Source organism: Colobus angolensis, unplaced genomic scaffold (assembly GCF_000951035.1).
Source record: "Colobus angolensis palliatus isolate OR3802 unplaced genomic scaffold, Cang.pa_1.0 Scaffold6, whole genome shotgun sequence".
Classification (NCBI taxonomy): Eukaryota; Metazoa; Chordata; class Mammalia; order Primates; family Cercopithecidae; genus Colobus; species Colobus angolensis.
The window spans coordinates 5,729,250-5,754,749 of record NW_012119598.1 but is presented as its reverse complement, the minus strand read 5'-3'; the positions used below and the strand labels follow the sequence as shown (position 1 = coordinate 5,754,749).

General features: G+C 44.0%; 2 protein-coding genes across 6 annotated transcripts in view; one reads left to right on the top strand and one right to left on the bottom strand.

Annotated features, from left to right (window-relative positions):
- Positions 1 to 691, bottom strand: part of FARS2 (phenylalanyl-tRNA synthetase 2, mitochondrial) — a 524,099-nt gene extending 523,408 nt beyond the window's left edge. The window contains exon 1 of one of the 3 annotated variants that reach the window (XM_011962638.1): positions 351 to 691. The gene's annotated coding sequence lies outside the window, so the exon portion shown is untranslated. Of the gene's footprint in view, positions 1 to 47 lie in introns of all 3 variants that reach the window. The other 2 variants (XM_011962637.1, XM_011962639.1) reach the window with 2 other exon arrangements.
- A 74-nt stretch (positions 692 to 765) lies between these two features.
- The window catches only part of LYRM4 (LYR motif containing 4), a 159,860-nt gene continuing 135,125 nt past the window's right edge, over positions 766 to 25,500 (top strand). For all 3 annotated transcript variants that reach the window (XM_011962636.1, XM_011962635.1, XM_011962634.1), the window contains exon 1: positions 766 to 1,067. In XM_011962636.1, the coding sequence (XP_011818026.1) occupies positions 982 to 1,067 (86 nt within the window). In that variant the 5' untranslated portion in view covers positions 766 to 981. The remainder of the gene's footprint in view (positions 1,068 to 25,500) is intronic.

Sequence of the window (25,500 nt, the reverse complement as noted above, 5' to 3'; positions counted from 1 at the left end):
CGAACCGCCCACGTCGTACCCCAGACTGCAACGAGGTCGGCACTCACCCACCGCTCGCCCGGGAAACCCAGACCCAGGTGTTTCAAAATCAGAAGCACGGCAGGCTCGTTGGCTCTCACGGGCAAGAATCTTAAACCCCAACTTCAGAGATACCCGTGCACGCCGGGCGCTGCCATTTTGACAGAAAGCGGGCCTTGCCCCGGAGGCCCCTACGCAGGTCGCCCTGAGCAGAGCCAGAGTGCCACGGAACCCCTGTCTTATCACCTCCATACCCAGACGTCGCATCCCCCGGCCCAAGGAATGCCAAGACACCCCACCCTGCCGACCAGGATCGGGCGAAGTTAAGTCACCCCTGAAATCCCTCAAGATCTCTCAGGCAGCGCCGAGGGCGGCCGCAGCCAGCGTGGGCGGAGCATCGGCCATCAGGGGCGGGGCGTCGACGCGCCGGCCTTCGGTAACCCGGGCAACGCGGCCTTCTAAAGGTACAAAGGGGCGCTGCGCCCCGAAACACAAATGTCTCCGCCAAGACCCCGGACGGTTCGCGAAGGCTCTCCGTGATGCAACTGCACGTCCCTCGAATGCCCAGGCCTCCAAAATCCGTCCCCCAGGACCTTGGCTGGATGCACTGGCGGCCGGGCCTCTTATTTCCTAGCCCTCCCGCCGCGTGGAGTGGCTGCTGGATCCCTAGCCTCCCGGCGGGGGCGGAGGCAGGAGCGGGGCGGGGCAGAGGCCGCTCCCTCCTTGCACCGCCCCCTTAGCTGCCCCGAACCCTGCCTTGGCCCGCCCCCGAAGCGGCGCGGGACGCCCAGCACCGTCTGCGGTCCGCAGGGCTGCCCGCTTAGGCTTAGGACCGGCCTGCGGGCAAGGTCGAGCTGCTGCATTTTATTTCGTGCGTGGTTTCTGCACAGGCTGGAGTTCCGAGGTTGGGTCGTACTTGGGACCTCGGCGAAGAGGACCCGTTAATTTTTTTTTCTTTCCAAAATGGCAGCCTCCAGTCGCGCACAAGTGTTAGATCTGTACCGGGCGATGCTGAGAGAGAGCAAGCGTTTCAGCTCCTACAATTACAGGTGACCCAGCGGGCACCGGGGACCGGGGGTCAGGGGCCGGGGACCGGGGATGCGAGTTGCCGCGGAATGTCTCCGGCAACTGGGAGCCACTGTCCTGCGCCGGCGTCCGCGGGGCAAGCACCGAGCTCCGCCATCGAAAAGCGTGCTCCTACCTACAGGTGTGGCCTCTGAGACCTCGGGGAGGAGCCCTTGTTTCTATCAGGGAAGACGTTCATGTCCTGTGACGTTTTCCCCCTAAAGACGATCTTGGTAGTTGTTCTAGGAGCATGGTTAGTGTTATGTTTCTGCAGAAGAGGAAAAAAGGATGGAAATCAGCCATTGGTGAAGTTAAGGCCAATGTGTTGCATATGTAAAAACTTCCCTTGAGCTGGAAGAGTTGAGAGTGGAAGTGGCCAGTGAGCTGCACACAGCGACAAAGCTGAAGGCACACTCTAGCACCTCCCTAAGATTTCCTAGGTGTCGTAATGAGTTCTTTTGGTTGCAAGAATCAAATCTATTCTATTTAGGGTACGGTGGAAACGCGTAGCGGTAAAGGAAAAAGCGTCTCAAGCTTTGGAGCTGAAACCTCAGTTTATCCTGGCTCACCAGACAGAGATCCCGCTTACTGGACCTTGACAGCAGAATACTGAGGGCCTAAACTCTTACATCTTGAATATAACACGTTCACTTCTTCCCTCGCCTCCCCACTTCCCTATTTGCCTCTGAGTCTTTTATTGTTACTCTTTGTATGTTTTTTGTAATTCAGAGCCTCTGCTTTCACAGTGTTGCTGGTTGTGACCCATCATTTTCTTATGGATTCTCTCTCTGCATTTTTTTTAGGTTTGTTTTTTGTTTTGTTTCGTTTTTACTAACTACCTGCTCCTCTCTGAGTTTGAGCCATATTTCCCTGAGAAAGAATCTGGATCAACTCATCTCTTTACCCCAAGCCTCCCTTAGGTGACTGGCCAGACTGTGGATTGGATGTCAAAAGAGCAGAGCCTACCCTTGGAACACACCTGGTTAGGTAGGCCCCCTCCATCAGGTGTGTGAGCTGGCAGGCCCTGAGATGGGTCTGCCCAGTACTACCTCTGTCAGAGGATAGGAACACTAAGCCTCTTAAGCAATAATTCTCAAATTTTTAGAAGCCCGCCTGGAAAATATACTCACCCTGCAAATTTGAAAACAGCATCTGGGTCATGCCACTGAGGTTGTATCCACCCAGTTAATAGGTTAAATTTCATGGGAGAGAATGATTTTACTTAATGACTTTGACTTTGGAGGATAAAGAATGTAGTAATAGGCATACTGGTGGAATTTTAGCAAGAATTAACCGAACATCTAACACCAAGTACTTAACCTCTGTTGAGGAAACACATGAAATATGCAAGTTAAATAAATGGAAACCATTTGATTTCACCATAGTCTGGAGTAAGATAGTTTGTCATAAAGCTTACTCAGGATACACAAGGACTTGGAATCAGTAGGCAGTTCACACTGGCAGGGAGAGTCGTATGTGAGAGCACGTAGGAAAGTCAAGGTGGAGTCCTCGCAGACTATAACTTGGACAAGTTACTCAATCTCCGTATTTCAGTTTTCTTGTTTATGAAATAGACTCTTGGACTAGACAATCTCTAAGGACCCTTCTGTTTCTGAAATTCTGTTTGGAAATGATTTATGAGCAAATGAGGCCCAAGTGTTTTCAAATGAGTAATTGCCAACTGAAGAGGAAAATCACGAAACTCAACAGGAAAATCTTTCAGACTTAAGGAAACCATTCAAGGCTGTACCTGAAAGGCAGAAAATTGAAAATGGGTTTCAGTGTGGGCAACTGTAAGGTCATATGCGTTCAGAAAATAATTGGTCAAATTATACTTTATAAACATATACTTTTAAGCTAAATTTATTATCCAAATATAAATATATTATCCAAAGGAGTTTGGTAATCATTTTATACTGTTGCCTGAGATCATGGACCTAAAAACCTAGATTCCTGCTACTATTACTTCCCTAGATAAACTTACTTGTTATAATTTATGCCTTTCTTTTACATTAAGGCTGTGTCTTGTGAATTTCAAGCACAGTCCCTGCTTTCTAATCTCAGCAGCTGTTTGTCACTAATGGCAAATCAGTGGCAACACAACATCCACTGTCAATTCTGTGTACCACTGCTATCTTATGTTCTTCACGTCTATTAACACATTTGTTTTGACAATAATCTTGTGAGGTAGGTACTATTTTTATTACCCTGTAAGGCAGCTGAGGCACAGGGAGGTTAAGTTACCTATCAAACCTAACACAGGTAGTGCTGAATAAGTATTCAAAAGTAGAGTAGTAAACATGTTTTAATGACCTGCGAATTGTGGTGCCTAAAGTAATTGGAGTAGTGAAATAAGTACTTCGGAACTCTCTTGCAAGACCTATAATATAGGCCACTTTTTGATAGCAGGAGCCCTGTCTGCTCCTCCAGTCTCAGCCCAGGTCCCATGTGTGCATCCTATCCTCTGTCATCATCTGTTGCAGTTTCCTAAATGTGCCACGTCCTCTTGGGCCTCCAGGCCTTTGCAAGTACTGTTCTATCCAGCAGGACCTTTATCCTGTCTAGAGTGCCTCCTCTTCCTTCAAGATTCCGCTCAATTGTGACCTTCTCTGAACAAAAGTTTTCCCAACTCTCTTCATCCCACAGCCTCCACTCCCATCCCTCCCGCCACCCAAACAGGTCTCATTGCTTTGTGTCGTTCTTTTACCTCAGTGCTTCTACAAAACTTCTCTGAAGCATACTTCGCCTAGTGCTATACCATAGCAGTCCCCAACCTTCTTGGCACCAGGAACCAATTTCATGGAAGATGACTTTTCCATGGACCGGGTCAAGGGAGGGTTTCAAGATGAAACTGTTCCACCTCAGATCATTAGACATTAGATTCTCATAAGGAGCATGCAACCTACATCACTTGCATGCACAATTCACAATAGGTGCACCCACGAGAATCTAATGCCACAGCTGATCTGACAGGAGATGGAGCTCAGGCCATGATGCGCACTTACCTACCACTCGATTGCTGTGTGGCCTGGTTCCTAACAGGCCGCAGACCAGTACTGACAGGTCTGTGACCCCGGGGTTGGGGACCCCTGCTACACCAGGCCCTGGAGAGAGAAAGTTGAGATTTTTGAGTGAAGCTGGGCACCTGTTATCAACGGTGTTACCGGCCTGTGTGGGACACAGGTGCAGAGACAGTTACCACAGACTGGGTTAAATGCTGTGACAGAAGAATCCACAGGGTGTAGAATCTGGAAGGCCTCCCAAGGGGTGACGTTGAATCGAAGGCACGAAGCAGCGTGGTGTGCTCAGGCAGGCAAACAGCACAGCACTGCCAGAGAGAGAAGTATGATACAGGGGGTGACAGGAAGGCACTGAGGTTGGAGAGGGCCACTGATCTGAGGGTCTGGGGGCTGTGCTGAGGACCCTGGATTTTACCCTTAGCTCACAGGCAGCCACTAACATGACGTGACCAGGTTTGCATTCGTTGATAGATCACTCTGGCAGCATTGTAGAAGATGATTTTGAGGGGCCGAGAACATCAAATGGGAGTTGATTACAGCAGTGCAGAGTAAAGATTAGGACGCTAGTAAGGACCGGAATAGTGGAAGATAGAGAAAAATGTTGTATTTGAGAAATCATTACAAGGGAAAATTGTTAGAACTCGAATGATTGGATTGAGGACTAAGGAAGAAGAGAATCCAAGCAGAATTTAGAATGGCATCCAGGTTTCTGGTGAAGCTAAAGCACAGAGAGGGTGAATTTAAACTTGCACATTTAACTGACTTAGGTAATGCAGAACTAGCTGGTCTTGTGGAGAAAGGGTTTTTTAGTTCATTTTTAGGGTATCCTGGGTGTAAATTTCCCCTGGGATGCCCAGCAGTTAGTCACAGGGCTCTGAGGCTCAGGAGTGGTCAACACTGCAGTAGTCAGCAACAGCAACTCTGTGTGACCCCGAGCACGTCACATCACTCTCTGTTCTGTAGTTTTTTCATAAAATGAGAGTCATAATTGATCCATCTCACACAGTGTAAAAAGGTCCTGAGACCAGTAAGTTTAAGAACCACATTTTTTTTTTCCAGTTGAAATCTTGCCCTTGTTGCCCAGGCTGGAGTGCAATGGCGTGATCTTGGCTCACTGCAACCTCTACTTCCCGGGTTCAAGCGATTCTCCTGCCTCAGCCTCCCAAGTAGCAGGGATTACAGGCACCTGCCACTGTGCCTGGCTAATTTTTGTATTTTTAGTAGAGACGGGGTTTCACCATGTTGGCCAGGTTGGTCTTGAACTCCTGACCTAAGGTGATCTGCCCACGTCAGCCTCCTGAAGTGCTAGGATTACAGATGTGAGCCACCACGCCTGGCCAAGAACCACATTCTTAAACTTCGTCTTCTTGGCTCTTCTTCAGCCAACTCCTTCAATTTTGATGTTCCCTAGAATAGCATCTGTAGCCACTAATTTTCTCACCTTAAACTAGGATTTCTCAATCTTGGCATGACCAACCTTTTGGGCCAACTAATTCTTTGTTAATGGGGGCTGTAGTCAGCACCACTGTTGTGAGTTAATGCACATCAAGTACTTAGGATAGTCCCTGGTGCAGAATAGGTACTTGATCAGTGGAATTATCATCATAAGTCAAATTAAAACCTAGATATTAGATGAATTATCTAGGAATACTATTTAGGTTAGTAGTTGTCATCCTGAGGTGATTTTATTTGACAATATCTGAAGACATTTTTGGTTGACACAACTTGAAAAGGGGATGCTAGGCGTCTGAGGCCAGGGATGCACGGGGGACGGCGTCTGAGGCCAGGGATGCACAGGGGACAGCCCCCATTGACAAAGAATTAGCTGGCCCAAAGGGTTGGTCATGCCAAGATTGAGAAATCCTAGTTTAAGGTGAGAAAATTGGTGAGCTACAGATGCTATTCTAGGGAACATCAAAATTGAAGGAGCTGGCTGAAGAAGAGCCAAGAAGACAAAGTTTAAGAATGTGGTTCTTCAACTTAACTGGTATTACACCTTTTACATTCTTAAATATCACTGAAGACCCCAAAAAGCTTTCGTATATGTGGGACACATTTATCATATTAGAAAAAAAAAAAAAAAGCTTTTAAAAACACCTATTTTAAAATGACTAAATCCATTATCTTAAATAATGCTTTTATGAAGAATAACCATTTTTCCTCCCCCTAAATTAGCAAATTGATAGTTTGACACTTGTGCACGTGTCTTTCATGTTTGGCTTAATAGAAGACGACTGGGTACTTATATTTGTTGCTACCTACAATTTGTTGCTATATCACGTGTCACTTAGTATCTAGTAACTTCCCCTATATGCTCCTAAGAGCTCATAAGAGAATGCAGTGTCTTACTGATAACTATGAAAATAGTTTTCCTGGTGGATCCGTGAAAGGTCTCAGAGACCCCTGCCTGGTCTCTTGGCTAACTACTGTAGGGTTTAAGAAATAGGAGGAACCCAAGTAAAGAGTAGTGGCGCAGAAGTCAAGATAGTCATATGTTTGGGGAAGGTAGCTGTGGCCAGCAGTGTAGCTTGTCTAAGCATATCCAGTTCATAAAGGGGGCAATGTAGAGACCTCTGGTACCATTACCAGAACAGCATTGTTAGTCAAGTGGTTATGGCAGAACCCAGATTGTGGGGGTTGAGACATGAATCAGAAGTGAGTAAATTGCTCCCACGAGTATAGATACCCCCTCCACCTCCCACCGGAATTCTGGTTAATAAAACATGAAAGTAGATAACCCCTAGAGCAGGACCCCACAAGAGGTGAAAAGTGGTACCCGAGATCACAACTGGAACGGTATTTCGTTTTACGTGAGTGGAATGAAGGAGAAGAGGGTAAGTTGGAGTATGAGAGGGTGGAAGGTTGAGTTTATGTGCCAAGCCTGACAGCCAGTTTCTGAGTAAAGCAGGAGATAAGCAGATGTTGAGGAAGCACCTGTTCTTACCTTTATTAGGGCACATATCACACATACACAGTTAGCAGAAATTCTGTCTTATCTCTGTTCCTAGTGCTTAGCACAGTACCTATGTAGCAAGTTGGTGCAAAAGTAATTCTGGTTTTTGACCATAAATTTTAAATTATTATAACTAGGCTCAACTGTATCTTTATTAATCAAAATAGGAACTATTACAATCAACATGTTTTTGCCAACAAGAAATAAGTTTATTCCTGTGGCATAAAAATCCATGCTTCAGGATTCTACAAACCCTTGGAAAGCGTTTTCTTCATCCTGCTAGTCAAGGAAGCATTTTCCCTGCAAAAAGTTGTCGAGATGCTTGAAGAAGTGGAAGTCGGTTAGCGAGAAGTCAGATTAATATGGTGGATGAAGCCAGTTCGTTCAATTTGTGAAGCGTTGGTTTTGCAACAAGCAGTCAAGGGTCGTTATGGAGACAGTTGGGCCATTTCTCTTGACCAGTGCCGGCTGCAGGCGTTGCCTTGCCGTTCTCAGTGCGTCTCCTGGATTTGCTGAGCATATTTCTCAGATGAAACGGTTTTGCAGGGATTCAGAAAGCTGTAGTGGAGCAGACCACCAAACAGTGAGCATGATCTTTTTTTTGGTGCAAGTTTGGCTTTGGGAAGTGCTTTGGAGCTTCTCGGTCCAGCCACTAAGCTGGTCATCGCCCGTTGTCATATAAAATCCACTTTTCATCACACATCACAATCTGATCAATAAATGGTTCCCTGTTGCATGGAATAAGAGAAGACAACGCTTCATAATGACAATTCTTTTTCTTTTTTTGCTCAGTCATGAGGCACCCACTTATCGAGGTTTTTCATCTTTGCAATTTGCTTCCAGTTGAATGACCATCAAATGGTCAACATTGAGTTCTTTGGCAGCTTCTTGGGTAGCTGTAAGGGGATGAGTTTCCATGATTGCTCTCAGTTGGTCGGTGATGACTTCCAATGGCCGGCCACTAGACTCCTCATTTTTAAGGCTCTCGTCTCCTTTGCAGAACTCCTTGAACCAGCACAGCACTTACATTCGTTAGCAGTTCCTAGGCCAGATGCGTTGTCACAAGTTGTCTCCGCTGCTTTTTGACCCATTTTGAGCTCAAATAAGAAAATTGCTCAAATGTGCTTTTTGTCTGACATCATTTCCATAGTCTAAAGTAAACATAAACAGCAAGTCATTAGCAAAAATAAAAATAAACTGAGAATTGCCCATTAAAATGATATGTAACATAACCACATTTATTCAAGAATGTATTCCAGTATCAAACAGCAAATTCCAACAATGCAAAAACCGCATTTCCTTTTGCACCAACCTAATAAATATTCATTGTTGAAATGCAAGAGAAAATTGTATTCGGAGGTATCCCTCTTACAAATTAAGAAATATGTTATTGTAAAACCTGAGAAAAGGCTAAAGTGATGCCCAAATGCATATCAGATGTAGTGTCAGAACTCCCTAATTCTGCATCAGATATTTGAGTTTTTATTAATGTGTTATACACTAAGCATTGTGCAAAGAGCTGCAGATCAAAATGAGCCCCCTATTAAGGGTAAAAAATTACAAGCTCCCAAAGAAGTTTATCAATGAAGTACAAAGGAAAGGCCATACAGAGGAGCTGGTCTCCTAAGTGTGAACTTAAAATTAGGAATGCTTTTGACTAGAAGTCTTAGGAAGCCTTTACACAGGCTTAAGTAAGTTGGGGGCTTATTCTTCTCACATAGAAAAAGTCTAGAGGTATGTAACTGCCAGAGCTTATTTAGCAGCTAGAAAACATCAAGGTGTGTGTGAGTCTCGGTGTTCCTCTCATGGTTACGTCTGATGGTTGCAAACAGCTTTTGAAGCTCCAGATATATCCTTATTTAGTCAGGAAGAAGAAGGGCAGTCACAGCGAGGAAAGCGTAAAGCTTTCCAGGAGGACTCTGCTTTTGTCTCACTGACCAAAACTTCATTACATTTGTATCACTAGGTAAACAACAGGCTGGAAAATTAGGATACAGCTATTCTAGCTTCTCTAGTGAAAAAACAGCAGAGAGAAAATGGTGGGAAGAACTACTGGTCAGGCAACAGTCTGTGTCAGCCACAGAGGTGGACATGCGATGGAGAAGCATTCCAGGCAAAGACAGTAAGGCATGCGAAAAGTAAAATGCAAGGTGTGTATCAGAACCAAATGTGGGTAACTGTGACTGAAGCGTTGGACTGAGCTAAATGCCATGATGTTAAGTGCTAGGTAAAATCCCCAGTAAGTAACAAAATAGGTCTCAAAACAGAGTGAGGCATAGAAAGGGGAAGCAACTTGATTGGCCTCACAATTGGTCAAGGGCACAATGGGATTAGAAGGTCGCCTCACTCCCCATGGGCTGCTGCTTCCACAACCCCGTCCTTTTCAGGAGAAGCTTCCTGCACCCGTGCATCCTGTGACTAAGCCTGCAAAATCTGTAGAAACATCAACCTAAGGAAATTTATTTTCACCGTTCCTCCTTATAGGTGAAATGGTTAAACAGGCTCCGTAGGTTCATGAGTGGTACGATTCCTAAGTCCTGATCAACCTAAGTACTGATCAACGTCAGATCTCGAGTACTGTGTACTACACAACTGAATGAAACATTATTGATACCTGTGATTGCAGTCTTAATGAAGGAACTAAATAATGATTCATGTTTAGGAGTCTTTTCTTTTTGAGCCACTGGAACTCTTTAATATATTACCAGTTGCAATCCAGATTTATTGGCAAGCTGAGGAATTAGAACCATGAGCTCCTGGAATGGGAACCAGGCAGCCCTCTCACTCATCAAAGGATTTCTTTCACATGTTTTCCTTGTTGCGGATCTTTTAACAGTGACGGCCTCTCTCACCCTATGTGTCGCTGATTGATCAAGAAAGCTAGCATGAATAGTAGTGATACAGTTTGGATGTTGTCTCCACCCAAATCTCATGCCAAAATGTAATCCCCAGTTTTGGAGGTGGGTTCTGGTGGAAAGTAGTTGGATCATGGGGGCAGATTTCTCATGAATAGTTTAGCACCGTTCCCTTGGGTACTGTCTTCACAATGATGAGTGAGTTCTCCTGAGATCCAGTTGTTTTAAAGTGTGTGACATCTTCTTCCTCGCTTGCTTGCTCCTGCTCTGGCATGTGATGTGCCTGCTCCCCCTTCACCTTCTGCCTTGATTGTAAGCTTCCTGAGGCCTCCCTGAAAGCTGAGCAGATGCCAGTGTCACAATTCCTGTACAGTCTGCAGAACCGTGAGCCAGTCAAACCTCTTTTCTTCGTAAATTATCCAGTCAAGTGAGAACAGGCTAATTCAATATCAACCCTAATTTGAATAGTATTCACAAGCTCCTTTCACTTTGTAAAACAGGGCAGCTACAGTGAAAGCCTTAATGCCAAATATTCTTCCTCTTTGAGACAAATCAACAAATCCATTTCTTCCTAATATTTCTTGAAAACTCACAGTGTGTGTGTGTGTGTGTGTGTGTGTGTGTGTGTGTGTGTGTGTGTGTATTACCACACTAGAACTTAGGAATAGGTAGAATACAAACACAAGATGGCCCTGCTGCTACAAGATTGTAGTATGGTTGGGCATAAGGACAGCTCAAGAAACTTACAGAGGAAGCACGCAAATTGAAATAGTGCCCAAACAGTGGAGATGTGCAGAATGTAGTGGGGCTGAGGAGACACCTTGCATAACGATGTTTTGGCTGTCACATATTATATTACAGAAATATTTTTAAAATAACTGTATTCTATTTTCAGCAGCCAAATAAGAGTTTTGCTCACTGTGAAATGTTGAACTACATCATACATATCGGTAAAAATTGCTTTAACTCTTTGATTAGACCATACGTAAGAACGTAGTAAAGGAAGGGAAAATTAGAAGAGAAAAAGACTGCCTTGTCGCATTTTCTCAGTTGTTTCCAAATCAGTTCTTACGTTTGTTCTGAATTTATGTTACTAGATTTCATATAGAGCCTGTGGCACTATATTACAAAGAACTGTTGTTACCTGACCCCTTCAACAATGCACCACAGGCAACTAGAGGTAATTCATTTGTGCCTAAAAAGAGTTTCTTAGACTTTTGAAAGATTATTAATTATTGTTAAATATGCTGGAGTTTCCAAAAAAATTTTTTTCTCTTACATTGCTAAGTTCTGCCACATTTAATGATAATGGTTTCAAAAAATAAAAATAGTATGGTTAACTTAGAGTAGAAAGTATTTAAGATGTTTAGATTGAGAAAATTATATTCAGCAGCCAAGGTTTTGGGGTGAAAAATAACATTCTTTTTTACTCTAGATATTAAAACAAAGTGTCGAAAAGTTATTAGATCTGTATGTCATTGCTGATTTATTAACTGTAGTTTACAAGAGTTTCTAAATTGCACTTATTCTATTTATACTCTACCTTGGCCTTTAAAGCATTTTTAAAACTTACAAAAATACATATAGTAAAATAAAATAAAATAATTGTTATAATTAAAAAATAATGAGGGAATCAAAGCAAAGAGAAAATAAAAGAGAATATAAGAAAATGAGGAGTAAAGTTAGGCCAGAAAGTACGATTATAAGTAAACAATTTTCTGAAAGTATCTCTAAATTATTCTTTGTTGCAGTAGCATGATACTCTTTTGTATGTAAAGTATAATTACAAAACATTCTCTGAAAATGGCTATAATGAGCCTAATAGAAAATTACCTGTTAATGGCTCATGTCAAGAGTCATATGCAGACTTTGCTGAGGATGAAAGGCACTTCATATCATATTACTGCTCCTGTATACCCCTTTCTTCACACTGATGCCACCTCATCAGATCATAGATTTCATTTGTCTTAGTATTTCCCCAGTCAGCTGGTACCTAGCCAATTTAGGAAAGTTCTGACCTTCAGAAACCAAATGAAGTAATAAAACCAGGTAAGTTACATGAACCAAGCTGAGAGTTTCTAGATTTAGCAAAGTTCGGCTCAGTTAAGGCGGGTCCTCCTGGCTGTTGTCTGAATCTGTGATAGGAATGCAAGTTGCCAAGGTTATGACATAATGTATCACTGTGATATCTTAATCATCTGTGTGGTTTCGTAGGTTCTCATTGGAATTCTGTTTGACTGTATTAATAGTTCTCTTAACTCAGGCATTTTGAAGTTAAAAAACAGCTCGCAGAAATGATCTTTCGTGATTGAAAAAATCGCAGTGACTTCCTTCTAGAAGTTTCCCCTAATTTTCTTTTCACCCCATCTTTCCCTAAAATTGTGACTCCTGAACTACTTTGACTTACATGTTGTTTTCACTATAGCAGATGACTATCGTGAGTGAGGCAGTCTTGACTTAGAAAGATTTCTGGCCTTTAAGAAACCTTGGCTCAAATTTTCGGCCAACTAATTTTTTTATTCTGTGACTTTGGTATAAATCATATACTCCCTGTGTGTCATCTGTAAAGTGAGACTACTACAGTTGCAGAACTTTCTAGCAGAATATTTGGTATTCTAGTAGGTGCTCCAAAATCATTTCTGTATTTCAGCAGATACAGATGAATTAATTACTACATAGTTGTCTGTTACACTGGTAGTCCAGCTGCCAAATCTTTGAAATTTCTCATAACTAATTGTCACTTTGCCAACTCAGTTAAACTTGTTGAACCATATTCTCAACCAGGTATTTATTAGTCGTCCAAAGAACTCTATCACTATAGTATGTAGCTTTGATATGATGCTTGTTTGATGTTTCATTCAGCAAACATTTATTGGGTACCTGCTTTGTGCCAGACTCATTGTTCCTTGCTGAGGATGTGGAGATAAACAAAACATAACCTTTGCCCAAGAGGCACCTGTAGTTCAGGACATGGGCTGATAGATTCCCTGAAATTTCTACAACAGCATGTTGACAATATACCAATAGCGAAATGAACAGAATATTGTGGAAGCAGATAGGAGAGACAGCAGCCTAACCCAAAAGGGGATCGGAGCTGAAGAAAGCAGTGGTGGCTGACCTGAGCTATAAAGGGCTAGTAGGGACTCGCCGGGGAAGGGAGGCAGGAGCAGATGAGAAATGCAGCGTAGTTGGTGTTGGCTGTCAGGAACTACTAGCACTCTGGTTTTGCTGATGGCATGTAGTGGGAGATGAGGGTGGAGACAGGTGAGACTGCTAATCACAGAGAGCTTCATATGCTGTGCTAAGATGAGATGCTAGAATGTGGTCCTCGGCATTGAAAAGCCATTCAGGTGTTTTCAGCAGATTGCGGACACTCCTTTAGCTAGCTCACCCCATATAGAAAAGGCGCTGAAGACATGGAGGCCAGTCGGAAGGCCATTGCCCTAGTTGAGTTTTCTCAGATGATGCCAGAGGCCTGGCTAGAGCAATGTGACAGCACAGGGAGAAGGGGACTGGCTTTGAGGTATGTTGATAAACAGAATTAGCTGGCCTTAGTGTTAGGTTGAATATGTTGGATTAGAGAGAACAAATCAAACTAAGGTTATGAGAATATCATTGGAAGAAGAAAAGTCATTCCAAATGAAGCATCAAACATAGAGGACACTGCCTTCTAGGTATGAGGAAGACATCTTCCTCGAGCACCTTTTCGTACAGTATCACTTCCTGAGAGCATCCGAACATTGCACGCATGATCTTAAAGCAGGTACCTGGATCTGAGTCTTAATGTGTAGCCCTCTATATCTGCTTATTTCTCTCTTCTTTATCCAATTTTTTGTATCTTTTCTATATTAATGTTAATAATTTGCCTGATCATGTTCATCAGTGCTCAATTAGTTGATTATGTCTGCTCTCAGAGTAATTTTTTTTTTTTATTTATTGGATGGCTGCTGCCCTCATTAGACATCACTGACGCTTCTATTAAGCCGTGTATATTTATTCTTTTGTTCCTGGTGTAATGTTCTGAAAGGGTTTACCACCCTCTCCCTTTGACCTAGTTTATTCCAAGTTAACTTATGTGATCAATTCATTGTAATTATGACTATTACTCTGTAGCATAGTTACTAACTTAAGGATTCTATACATGTTTTCTGCATATTCACTCAGATATTTTCCCTATACAGTTAACCATCCTCCACATCTGATTCCTAAGAGTGGTATTGTTTTAACCACATATCACTTCTATAGGCAGAAGTGTCTCTTAACTAAAATCTTCTTTGCCCTTGACTAAACAAAAAGCTAAATTAAATGAGAAAACAATTCCTTGCACAAGATTGGCCCAGAAAGGATCATTGATTCTCCTGTCTTAGTCCAGTTGTCTTTTATTCGTCCAGCAAATCTTGTGTGAGCACTCACTGTGTCCTGAAGTCTAGTGTTCTGTCTCTCTCCTCCTCAGACTAAGAATCAGAAGCTTCCAGCACTGTGGGGGCCTCTGGAGTTGTGGTGACATTGACATAGTAAGCATAGCATGCTTTCTCCTCAAACTTGAAACTTGAAGGAAATTCCCAGTGCGGGTATAACCAAACCAGAGCAGACCCTGATCAGGCAGCCTTCTGGAAGGGGCATTGCTCACAAGCTCTGCCCGCTGTGAGCCACAGAATCCTGACCGTGACCATCAGTCTCAGCACGGAGGGTTAGAGGAGGGTTAGACACGCCTCCTTTCCTGTGTCACAAGGACTGTTCTCAGTCGAGGCTCTGACGTACTAAAAGTATGTCCATACACCTCAGATCTCTGTGGTTCGTCCTTCACCCATTTCCTTCTTTGTACTTTCCCTGTGATTTTATCACATTCCATGGTTTCAACTGCCACCTCTGTGTTTACTCCCAAGTCTCTGTTTCCAGCCCCAGCCCCTCTTCCAGATACCAGGCACATTACTCACCTGCTTCCTGTGAGGGTTCTTCAGTGGTACATAGGCAGCTGCTCCCCATCCACCCAGACCTGCCACAACAAAGCTGGAACTGGGCATTTGTCCAGGACTCCTTCCTCGCCCCAACTTCCCCGCATTCTGCCTGGACACCTCCCAGGCCCATTCCCTCCCCTTCACCCTCACTACCTTCACCCATCCCATCCTGACTTCTCACCTGGATGGCTGTGTCTGTATACCACTGTCAGTCCCCACTGTACCCTGGCCTCTCTGTGAGATTTCTCAAGTACAGCAGCAACTCACTTAGCTGTGTGCTGGGCACTAGGATAAATGTGGTAGTTGGGGGATTCTTAGGAAGAGGAAGTTCAGTGGTTTCTCCAAATTAAAGACCTTGTAAGGAGAACAGAGAAGTGAACCCAATCTTTGACTCCAGAACCTGCACAGTCTCACCCAGCCACTCCACCCCCTTGCTTCAAATGTGCCAGTGGCACCACGTGGTTTCTGGAAGAGAACTCATTCTTAGCTTCACATGGCAGTCTTGTTCTTCCCCCTCGCTTCCTGTCTACTCTTCATGTCAGCAAATCCAACTTCTTGCATTTTCTTAATAGACCTTCATGTCATTCCATATTGCTTCCTATGTTTGGAACACACTTTCCTCCCTTATTAGCAAAGTTTTATTCATCTTTCAAAATTCAACTTACGGGTCAGCTCTGGGTAAGCACTCTGAAACTGCCCAACACCACCCTGCTCCCTTTTTTAAATTTTTTAAAGGGAAGAATAAGGAAAAGGAAAAAACTGTAGTTGTTTCTTGTTGTTCTTGGGCTGAAGTCCAGAATCCTTCCCATGGCCTGTGTTTCCCTCCCTTTCTCGCCTTATGTCCTGTCACCTTCCCATTTGGGGTGGTGTTGTCACTCTGGCGTTTTCTCAGCTTCTTAAATGCTCTGCTCCCCGGTGCTCATGCTGTCCCTCTGTCTTAAGATCTGCACTCACTCGCCTGGACCCCAGCAAGGCACTCCCTAGGCCTGTAAGCTCACAGCCCCATACACGTTTCCATGGTGACACTTACACCACTTGTAAATGTATTTTGTTCTGATCTGCATCATGGTTCTCTGGCTCAGGCTCCTGGAAGTCAAGGATAAGGACTAGATTTGCTTTTGCTCAGCACTGTCAGCCCAGCATCAATGCCAGGCAGCTTGTGGAGCGCACAAGTCCGTGCATATGAGTCATGTTTATGGCAGCCCCTCTCTTGTCTTCCAGACACTGTATGCAAAGTCCTGGCTGTAACATGTCCCCATCACTCTTGCCACATTTTCACTAGACTGCCGTCCTCCGTGGGTGTAGGAACTATGTTTGAGTTAACTCTTTCCACAGAGACAGAACACTGCAAAGCATAAGAACCATTGGCTGAGTGAACGCTGCGTGTGTGTGTGCTGCTTATTAACAAGGAGGAGTAAAGGGATTTGGGTGAACTACTGGGGTGGCCATGTTCAGGCCCAGTCACTCACTTCCTTGTGCCTCCTTCCTCATCACATCTGAACATGAAAGATTCCCATGGAGTTTTAAGATCAGGTGCTGTTTTCCCAAACCAAAATTATGTCAATCCTTTTTGTTTCCAGAAATTCACCTATTTTATATATATATATATATATATATATATTTTTTAAAGGTCTTCCTGCAAATGAAGTCAGCATGATTTCTTTGTCATTGGGATCAGTGTCACATATGTGTTGTAGGCAAACAAAGATCTAATGCGTAGCCATGCAGTAACAGGATAATCTGGAGAAGACAATTAGCAGGGGATGAGCCTCAGTAGGAACCAGGAGAACAGCCCTCAGACTGTCCCACCCCACCTCAGATGCCATCCGCTTCTCAGAACTACACTCAGCTACCCTCATCAGTGCCATGAAAGCTCCACGCTCATCCTGACTCCTCTTGTACCACAGCCCGCAGTCAGCGCAGATGGGCTCTTTGTGCCTCATGATTTGAACGTCCATGTGTGCCTCCTGTCACTACTGACCCATCTGCCCACGTCTCACTGTTGTTTGGCCCTCTCAGTGCCTCATGCTAGGTGGCCATGCAGACAGCGGGTCCCTCTATCCCAAGCTAGGTCAGAACTGCTTCTCCTCACAGAGTCAGGGACTCGGTCTGGGGCTCTTTCTTCTGTGTTCTGGCTGAACTCACGAACTGGCCCAGGGAGGAGTCTCTCTTCTCCTTTCCAACACTCTCACCCCTCTGCTTTTGGCTCCCCATCCCCTGAGATCTCCAGATCTGGTCCATCCGCTAAGGAACGAATGGGGATGGATGGGGGAAGGGAAGTATTACAGAGATGTCATATCAATAGCATTTTTAAGAAGGACAGATGCTCCTCGACTTAGGACAGGGTCACATTCCCGTAAAACCATCATAAGTTGAAAATATATTTAACGCAGTACACAGAGCCTACAGAACATAGAGCTTAGCTAGCCAACTTTAAATGTGCTCAGAACACTACCCTTAGAATACAGTTGGGCAAAATCATCTAACACAAATCCTGTTTTATAATAAAGTATTGAATATTTCATGTAACTTGTTGAACACTATACTGAAAGTGGAAAACACAATGATTGTATGGGTACTGGAAGTATGGTTTGTACAGAGTGCCTGTTGCTCTCATGCTATCATAAAGTTGAGAAATCCTAAGTCAAACCATCGTTCATCTGGGACCATCTTTAGACTAAATTCAGGAAACGATATGTTAGAAATATAGTTTCTTCAAAATCATTTCCTTTCCCTTTTAAAAAATAAGAACATAAGGGAAAATTACCCCAGATATTGAGACATCTCAGATTATGAGCACAATTTGGTGTAGGAATAAGAAAGGTTCATGTCATTGGAAGTGCCTGCCACCATGTGATTGTGGATATGTTGTTTTATTAAGATGCCACCATCTGTTTCACCAACGATTTTCGAAAGAACCAATTTGAAAGATAATGTATGGAAAAATAACTCTTTGTTTTAATTACTTAAAAATAACTGAGATATAAAAAGAACTTCTTGTTTCATAACTTCTATTATCATATCCAGTCTTCTGGTAATATTATTTTCATAGTAATTAAATTTAACCCACGGTCTCTCAAACAGCTTCACATACTTCAGGCATGTCATTTTTATCACAGGGAATTATTTCCCAGAATTCTTCTCACCCTAGGGAATAAGAGGGAATCCGGTGTTTATTTTTATTGTATCCTCCACTTCTTCTTCTTCTTCTTCTTTAAAAATGGAGGAAAGAGTTATTGCCTTTCAGCGCAACCTGTTTCATTTTGCAATTCTTTTATATTTTCATTTGCCAGCCTGGAGAAAAATGTGTTCAGAATATTGGTACGTAAGAAAAGAGAATATGGTTATATGGTTGATGTATTTCCTATTTGCAGAGTCCTTGCCCTGTGCCCAAGAGTGGGAGCTATATGGCCAGCAGGATTAGAACCCAGCATGCTGTGCACCCCAGGCATGAGCGTCACCGCAGTCCTGACTGTCTGACTCGGTGACGGGGCACTGCATATAAAAGAAAGCACAGGGTACAGGCAAAACAAATGGGACAAGTGTGGGTGGAGCAGACAGACGAACTGAGCATTTGCCCTTCAAATTTGCCCTTGAAGAATTCTCTCAGCCCTGCCGTATTTCCAACTATATTTAAGAGCAGAAATCCTATCATATTAATGTTGTTGTTGTTTTGAGAAGGGGTTTCACTTTTGTTGCCCAGGCTGGAGTGCAGTGGCATGATCTTGGCTCACTGCAGCCTCCACCTCCGAGGTTCAAGTGGTTCTCCTGCCTCAGCCTCCCGAGTATCTGGGATTACAGGCGCACACCACCACACCTGGCCAATTTTGTATTTTTAGTAGAAACGGGGGTTTTACCATGCTGGCCAGGCTGGTCTCAAGCTCCTGACCTCAGGAGATTAACCTGCCTCGGCCTCCCAAAGTGCTGGGATTACAGGCGTGAGCTACTGTGCCCGGCCTCACGTGTTTTTAAATCTCCCACTGGCTTTGCCTAGAGTAGGAGCTCTAATAAAAAGTTTAAGTGACTGGGCACGGTGGCTCACAATTGTAATCCCAGCACTTTGGGAGGCCGAGGTGGGCAGATCACGAGGTCAGGAGATCGAGATCATCCTGGAAAACATGGTGAAACCCCATCTTTACTAAAAGTACAAAAAATTAGCCAGGCGTGGTGGCACGTGCTTATAGTCCCAGTTACTCGGGAGGCTGAGGCAGGAGAATCACCTGAACCAGAGAAGCAGAGGTTGCAGTGAGCCGAGATCACACCACTGCACTCCAGCCTGGGTGGCAGAGCAAGACTCCATCTCAAAAAAAGAAAAAAAAAAGTGTAAGTAAGCCAGGAAATTATAAATGAGAGAATTTGTGCGTGAAGACTTTGTAATCTGTAAAGCACTGACAAATTAAGGTAGTAGTAGTAATATGGCTGGGAATGTTTGGGAGTTTCTTATTACCGCCTTGCTAAAGAAGATGAAGGCCTCTATTAGAATCTCCAGTATTTCTGAGTCAGACCAATGGCATGTGTCACCATTTTACTTCCAATTATCTCCACTGCCTGTTTTCCTGTCTCTCATCCTTGTGGACAGTAACTTTTTATATTGATATATAACATATGCCTGTAAGCCATATTCATTCAATTAACAAATTTACTGAGCTTCCACCGTGTAACGGACACTGTTCTAGGCACTGGAGATTCATCAGGGAAATGGAACTTACCAAGTTTCAGGCTTCATGGAGTTTATGTTCTACTGAGATTTATGCTACAACAGAGACTTCCAATACTTTTGATCACTGAATACACTGGAGGCAGTAGTCTCATAAATCCCTTTGCTGTACAAAATTCTATACTGAGGTTAAGTTACAGTTCGATTCCAGGGATCAAAACATTGGAAGAATTGGTTTCATTCAAATGCTGATGAAAACTATTGTAATGCTAAGTCTGTACTTGCCTATGAGACTGTTTACTGCCTTAGGGATCTCTCTTCCGAACTCACACAAATCCCTTATTATTTGCTAGACTGAGAAGAAAGTGTAGCTCCAGAGTGAATTAACATTGATTGAATACATGCTGTCTGTCACACAGTATATGTTATAGACTTTAATATGCATTGTTTTATTTAGTATAGAATCACTATGAAATGGGTGTTCTTACTTCATTTTACAAATACAATCATAACAACTCTTTTTTTATTAACCATCTCCCATGGGCCAGACACATGCTAGGCCCTTCCTCGCATTATCTTATTTAACCGTCATAAAAACTCTATTAAGCAGACACTTTTAATTTCCCCCATTTTGCAAACAAGAAAGCTGCAGTTCATAGAATAGAAGTAGCAAACCTAAAATAACTAAGTTGCTATGGAGCCAGCTTTACACCGGATTCTCCAAAGCCAACGCTTTTCCCCATATTCCACATTGGTTCAGGCAGGTACATGCTCTGCCTCCACCTCCTTCTGCATCTTTGGATGCGCTTCTTTATGTAAGTGATAATAAGACTGGCGCGTTCCAGTGTCCCGCCAAGTGGGCCCCCGCCATTGAGCTGCTGCTGGTATTGCAGTGAAGGTTTTTCTGTTCTTGCCTCCCCTTGACTTCAAATTACAGGTCATAATGTGGACTGTTTAGTTGTTACTCCCTAAATAATTATTTTCATTTTCTTGGCAGTCCTTTCTTTCCCTGGCCATGCTCACAAAGCTGGGACCTACATTGGATACTGCTATTGCGGGTTTACAATCCTCAGTCGACCTGTCTGCGGGGAGACGGAAGCCCCTGAGTACTTTGCCCAGGATATCTTGTCTTTGGAACTCCACTCCTCCCCCAGCTTGGCAAAACCCTTTGTGTGCTCTTCTTTTAAGACAGAGGGTAAAATAGACACTTAACAACCGTCATTTCACAGTTGGTATTTTAATAGATATTTCTCCCAGCTGCTATTGTTTTAGATTTCTTAAGTAAATATTTTTGTATTGCGTTTGAATATCCTAAGGTAATATTATCACAAAGGGTACAGTTTTATAAATTGAAAATAAATTAACTTGGGTGCATGCCATAGTCCAACGTGTCAACAGAGGAGGGTGAGTAGTGTTAATGTAAAATGTGTCTGCAAAGTAGTAATAATGGATGGCAGAAAAAATGAAGAGAAAGGAAAGATAGAAGGCAAGATTTTAGCAGAGTGCGTCAGGGAACAAGCAGACATACAGAAGGCCTGGAAAGGTTGGAGGTACTGTAAGGAAAGTTTTCAGCAATAGGATACAGCTGAGGCGAGGTTTGGCGGAGCTGGGTGGAGTACTGAAAGGTGATGTGTTCGAAGCCTGTTGTGTTTTGAGTCTTATTCTGCCCTGTTGACCTTAATGGAAGGAAAGATCCTCGACCACAGGCCCTGGGTTCTACCTGATTGGCTGCAGCAGTCAGCATGAGCATCCCTGCCGGGGGCATCAGCTTCCCTCCTCTCTCTGTCCTCTCATGCACTTGTTCTATCCCATGGCCAGGTACTGTTCCCTATGCGGGTGGTGAGAATGTGGCTAAGGGCCTGTGCTCAGGGACCCTCACAGAGCAGAAACCCAGATTCGGCAGGTCCACATCAGGACCTGGAAGAGCCTGTAACCCTCCTGGGAAAAGACCAGTGTGGCCTGTGCTGATGAGGAAGTCAGTGATACCCTGATAGCCTGCTGCTGATGGGAGTGGCCTGTGCACTCTCCCTGCTGTCAGCTGTCCTCACTCCTCACTCTGCTGCAGTCTGGCTTGCCACCTTCCTTCTTGTCACTTTCCTTCCTTGTATCTTTGGCCTGTTTGACCAGTCTCCAGCTTTTTTCTTCCTTCCCTAGCCCGCAGGACACCACCTTCTCCTTGCCTCCTCCTTTCTTGGCTCCCCTTGACATTGGAGGCCCCCTGCACTCCATCTTGAGCATCTCAGACCCTCCTTAGATGCCCACACAAGTCATGGCTCCAGCCTTGTGTGCTGTAGTGATTCACCTCCATTTGTCCTTTCCAGGGGCCTCCTGGGCATTTTCTGGTTATGCTACCAACACTTCGTATCTAAACTAAAACTGCACATCATCCTTATCCCATCCTGGCCCATCAGGCAAACGCAACACTCCAGCATTCCCTCTCATCATCGCAGTATTTACTTGCACAAGCTGGAAGTCACTTCACTTTCACCCCTTACTTTACCATAGTCAGTAGGTCCTTATGCCCAGCAGGTTCTCTCTCACTTATTTCCCTTGTGGACTTTCTTTATGTCTCACGAGTGACTGCTTTTTGTTGGGTCATCAGTTTCTATCTGCATTTTTACAGCCCCCTCCGGGTCTATCTGATTGTGCTACTTGTTCAACACACGGGTGTAAAAGTAGCATAATGGGTTATCAGAAGCAGAACTCTTCCTTTAGAGGCTAAAATTTTGTCAAGAAAATTTGACTAGATAGATTTCAAATGCATAAATGCTGAATGAGAGCCCAGGTAATAGTCTTGGACTGTGAATAACTGTGTCCAAGACGTTATTATGTTTATATGAAATAGGTTGGATTTGCTTATAAAATGCAGGTATCCTAGTAGATTCATTTTCTGCTGCTGGAAATAGTAAGGTCTGACCCTGGGTCAAAATGTGCATTTGTTTCCTATCATGTAGAAACTTCAGCAAAATAGACAGGATCATAAAGTTAACATTTTATTGTTCTTCACAGATCTGTATTCACTTCACCTCACTGAATTGAATCACCCTGTTATTTGTTTATATAAGGAAAAAAGAACAAGTCAACTGACTGAATAAAATATGGATTATTTACAAGGCCCTTGGACTCATTCCTATTTAAATGCTTATGATTTGTTAGTTGACTTAACTTACATATCCAGTGCCTATACAAATTCAGATAATCAATGATGTCTCTTTAAACACAAATCCTCTGGCCGAGCGCGGTGGCTCAAGCCTGTAATCCCAGCACTTTGGGAAGCCGAGACGGGCTGATCACGAGGTCAGGAGATCGAGACCATTCTGGCTAACATGGTGAAACCCCGTCTCTACTAAAAAATACAAAAAACTAGCCGGGCGAGGTGGCGGGCGCCTGTAGTCCCAGCTACTCGGGAGGCTGAGGCAGGAGAATGGCGTGAACCCGGGAGGCGGAGCTTGCAGTGAGCTGAGATCCGGCCACTGCACTCCAGCCTGGGTGACAGAAGGAGACTCTGTCTCAAAAAAAAAAAAAAACCACAAATCCTGTAATAAGAATTTCTTTTTTAACATGAATATAGAATTACCCTGGGAGTGACTTCTCTTAACACTGTTATTTGGCTGTGTCATGGTTAAATTAAATATCCTTGGACTGCCCTGTGAGCTTTACCATCTTTTACCATTGTTGTTCCAAATTCTCAGTAAGAAATTTTAGAACCCTATCATGTCTCTTAGTATATAGTTTATACTCTCATAGTTCATTTGAAAACAAGTTGCATTTAATTTTATTCTGAATTTCAGTGTGTTTTTAACCACAGATCAGAATTGTTTGTGGGTGCTTTAAGTAAGAAAATCACGGCCGGGCACGGTGGCTCAAGCCTGTAATCCCAGCACTTTGGGAGGCTGAAACGGGTGGATCATGAGGTCAGGAGATCGAGACTATCCTGGCTAACACAGTGAAACCCCATCTCTACTAAAAAATACAAAAAACTAGCCAGGCGAGGTGGCGGGCACCTGTAGTCCCAGCTACTCGGGAGGCTGAGGCAGGAGAATGGCGTAAACCCAGGAGGTGGAGCTTGCAGTGAGCTGAGATCCGGCCACTGCACTCCAGCCTGGGCGACAGAGTGAGACTCCGTCTCAAAAAAAAAAAAAAAAATCAGGAAAATAAGAATAGGAAAACCTAAATAAGCCCTAGGATGAGGTTTCCAAGCAAAAGAGTGGTTAGAAGGCAGGACAGACAGTAGGCAGCCAGGAGCACAGCCTCAGGTCTGGTTCTGAGCTTCCCAGCAGCCTATGCAGGGAGAGGACCATGATTAGTAATGTGAGTCAGAGTGTCTGTGATATACAAGCAGCCAGTTTCTTAGAAGAATTGTGACTCAGGTACAAAAGCGCAGGACATTCTTTTATGCTCTTTCGATGAAGGGCAGCATCCTCTGTAAATACAGCGGTCTCAAAGGGCCTGTGTTTCTGGTGTCCTGTCATGTTGGCTGGTAGCACAAGGCGACAGTAGGAAAGCATTTTGCAGGTAACCAAAATTACAGGTCCTTGGCACATCCACAGACGCAGCTTAGCATATCCAGAAGAGTAGATATGGGGCTTGCCTTTTAGACAATCCTTCATAAGTAGTGCTCAGTTCAGCCCAAGTTTTGATACATTTTAAACCAGTGGTCCCCACCCTTTTTGGCACCAGGGACCGGTTTCATGGAAGACAGTTGTTCCACGGACTGGGGTTGGAGGGGGAGGGGATGGTTTCAGGATGAGTCAAGCACATTACATGTATTGTGTACTTTATTTCTATTTATTACATTGTACTATATGATGAAATAATTATGAAACTCACCATAATGTAGAGTCAGTGGGAGCCCTGAGCTTGTTTTCCTACAGCTAGGTGGATCCATCTGGGGATGATGGCAGACAGCGACAGATCTTCAGGCATTAGATTCTCATAGGGAGCGCACAACCTAGATTCCTCGTGTGCGCAGCTCACAATAGGGTTTGTGCTCCTATGAGAATCTAACGCCACCACTGATCTGACAGGAGGTGGAGCTCAGGCGGTAATGCGAGCAGTGGGGAGTGGCTGTAAATACAGATGAAGCTTCGCTCACCTGCTGCTGTGTGGCCCAGATCCTAACAGGCCACAGACCCAGGGTTTGGGGACCCCTGTTTTAAACACCAGTGGATGTGAAGTTAAACACCCATACAAGCTCTAGACTGAGTAGAGAGCCAGTTCTTTACCTTGAGGAATTTCCAATGGACAGAGTCAAAGGCCCCTAAGAACTTTGAACCTGCTGCAATTCAAAGCCCTTCTATTCTGTTCCTTAGAGATTGATTTTTTTAAGAGACAGGGTCTCACTGTCACTCTGGCTGGAATGCAGTGGCGCAATCACAGCCCACTGCAACCTCGACCCCTCGACCTGGGCTCAAGTGAGCCACCCACCTCAGGCTCCCAAATAGCTGGGACTACAGGCGTGCAGCAGCACACCCAGCTACTTTTTAAATTTTTTTTCTCTTTTTTTTTTAGAGGCAGGGTCTCACTGTGTTGCTCAGGCTGGTCTTGAACTCCTGAGCTCAAGCAATCCTCCTGCCTTGGCCTCCCAAAATGCTGGGATTACAGATGTGAGCTACTGCGCTTGGCCCCCTTAGAGATTTTTTTAAGGGGATTATTATAACAGACCATCTCTTTTAAACAAAATAATGTTCAGATGAGACCTTCAAATAGCTTATAGACTCTAAGTCTATAGGGTTAGTTAGAGCTGGGAGCCACTTAACACGTACCAAAAATTGAAACTTTGGTTTCAGAAAATTTTATCTAATGCTTATTTTTTTTTTCTTTTTTTTTAGTTGGAGTCTCACTCTGTCGCCCAGGGTGGAGTGCAGTGGTGCTATCTCAGTTCACCGCAACCTCCGCCTCCTGGGTTCAAGCAATTCTCCTGCCTCAGCCTCCCAAGTAGCTGGGATTATAGGCGCCCGCTACCATGCCCAGC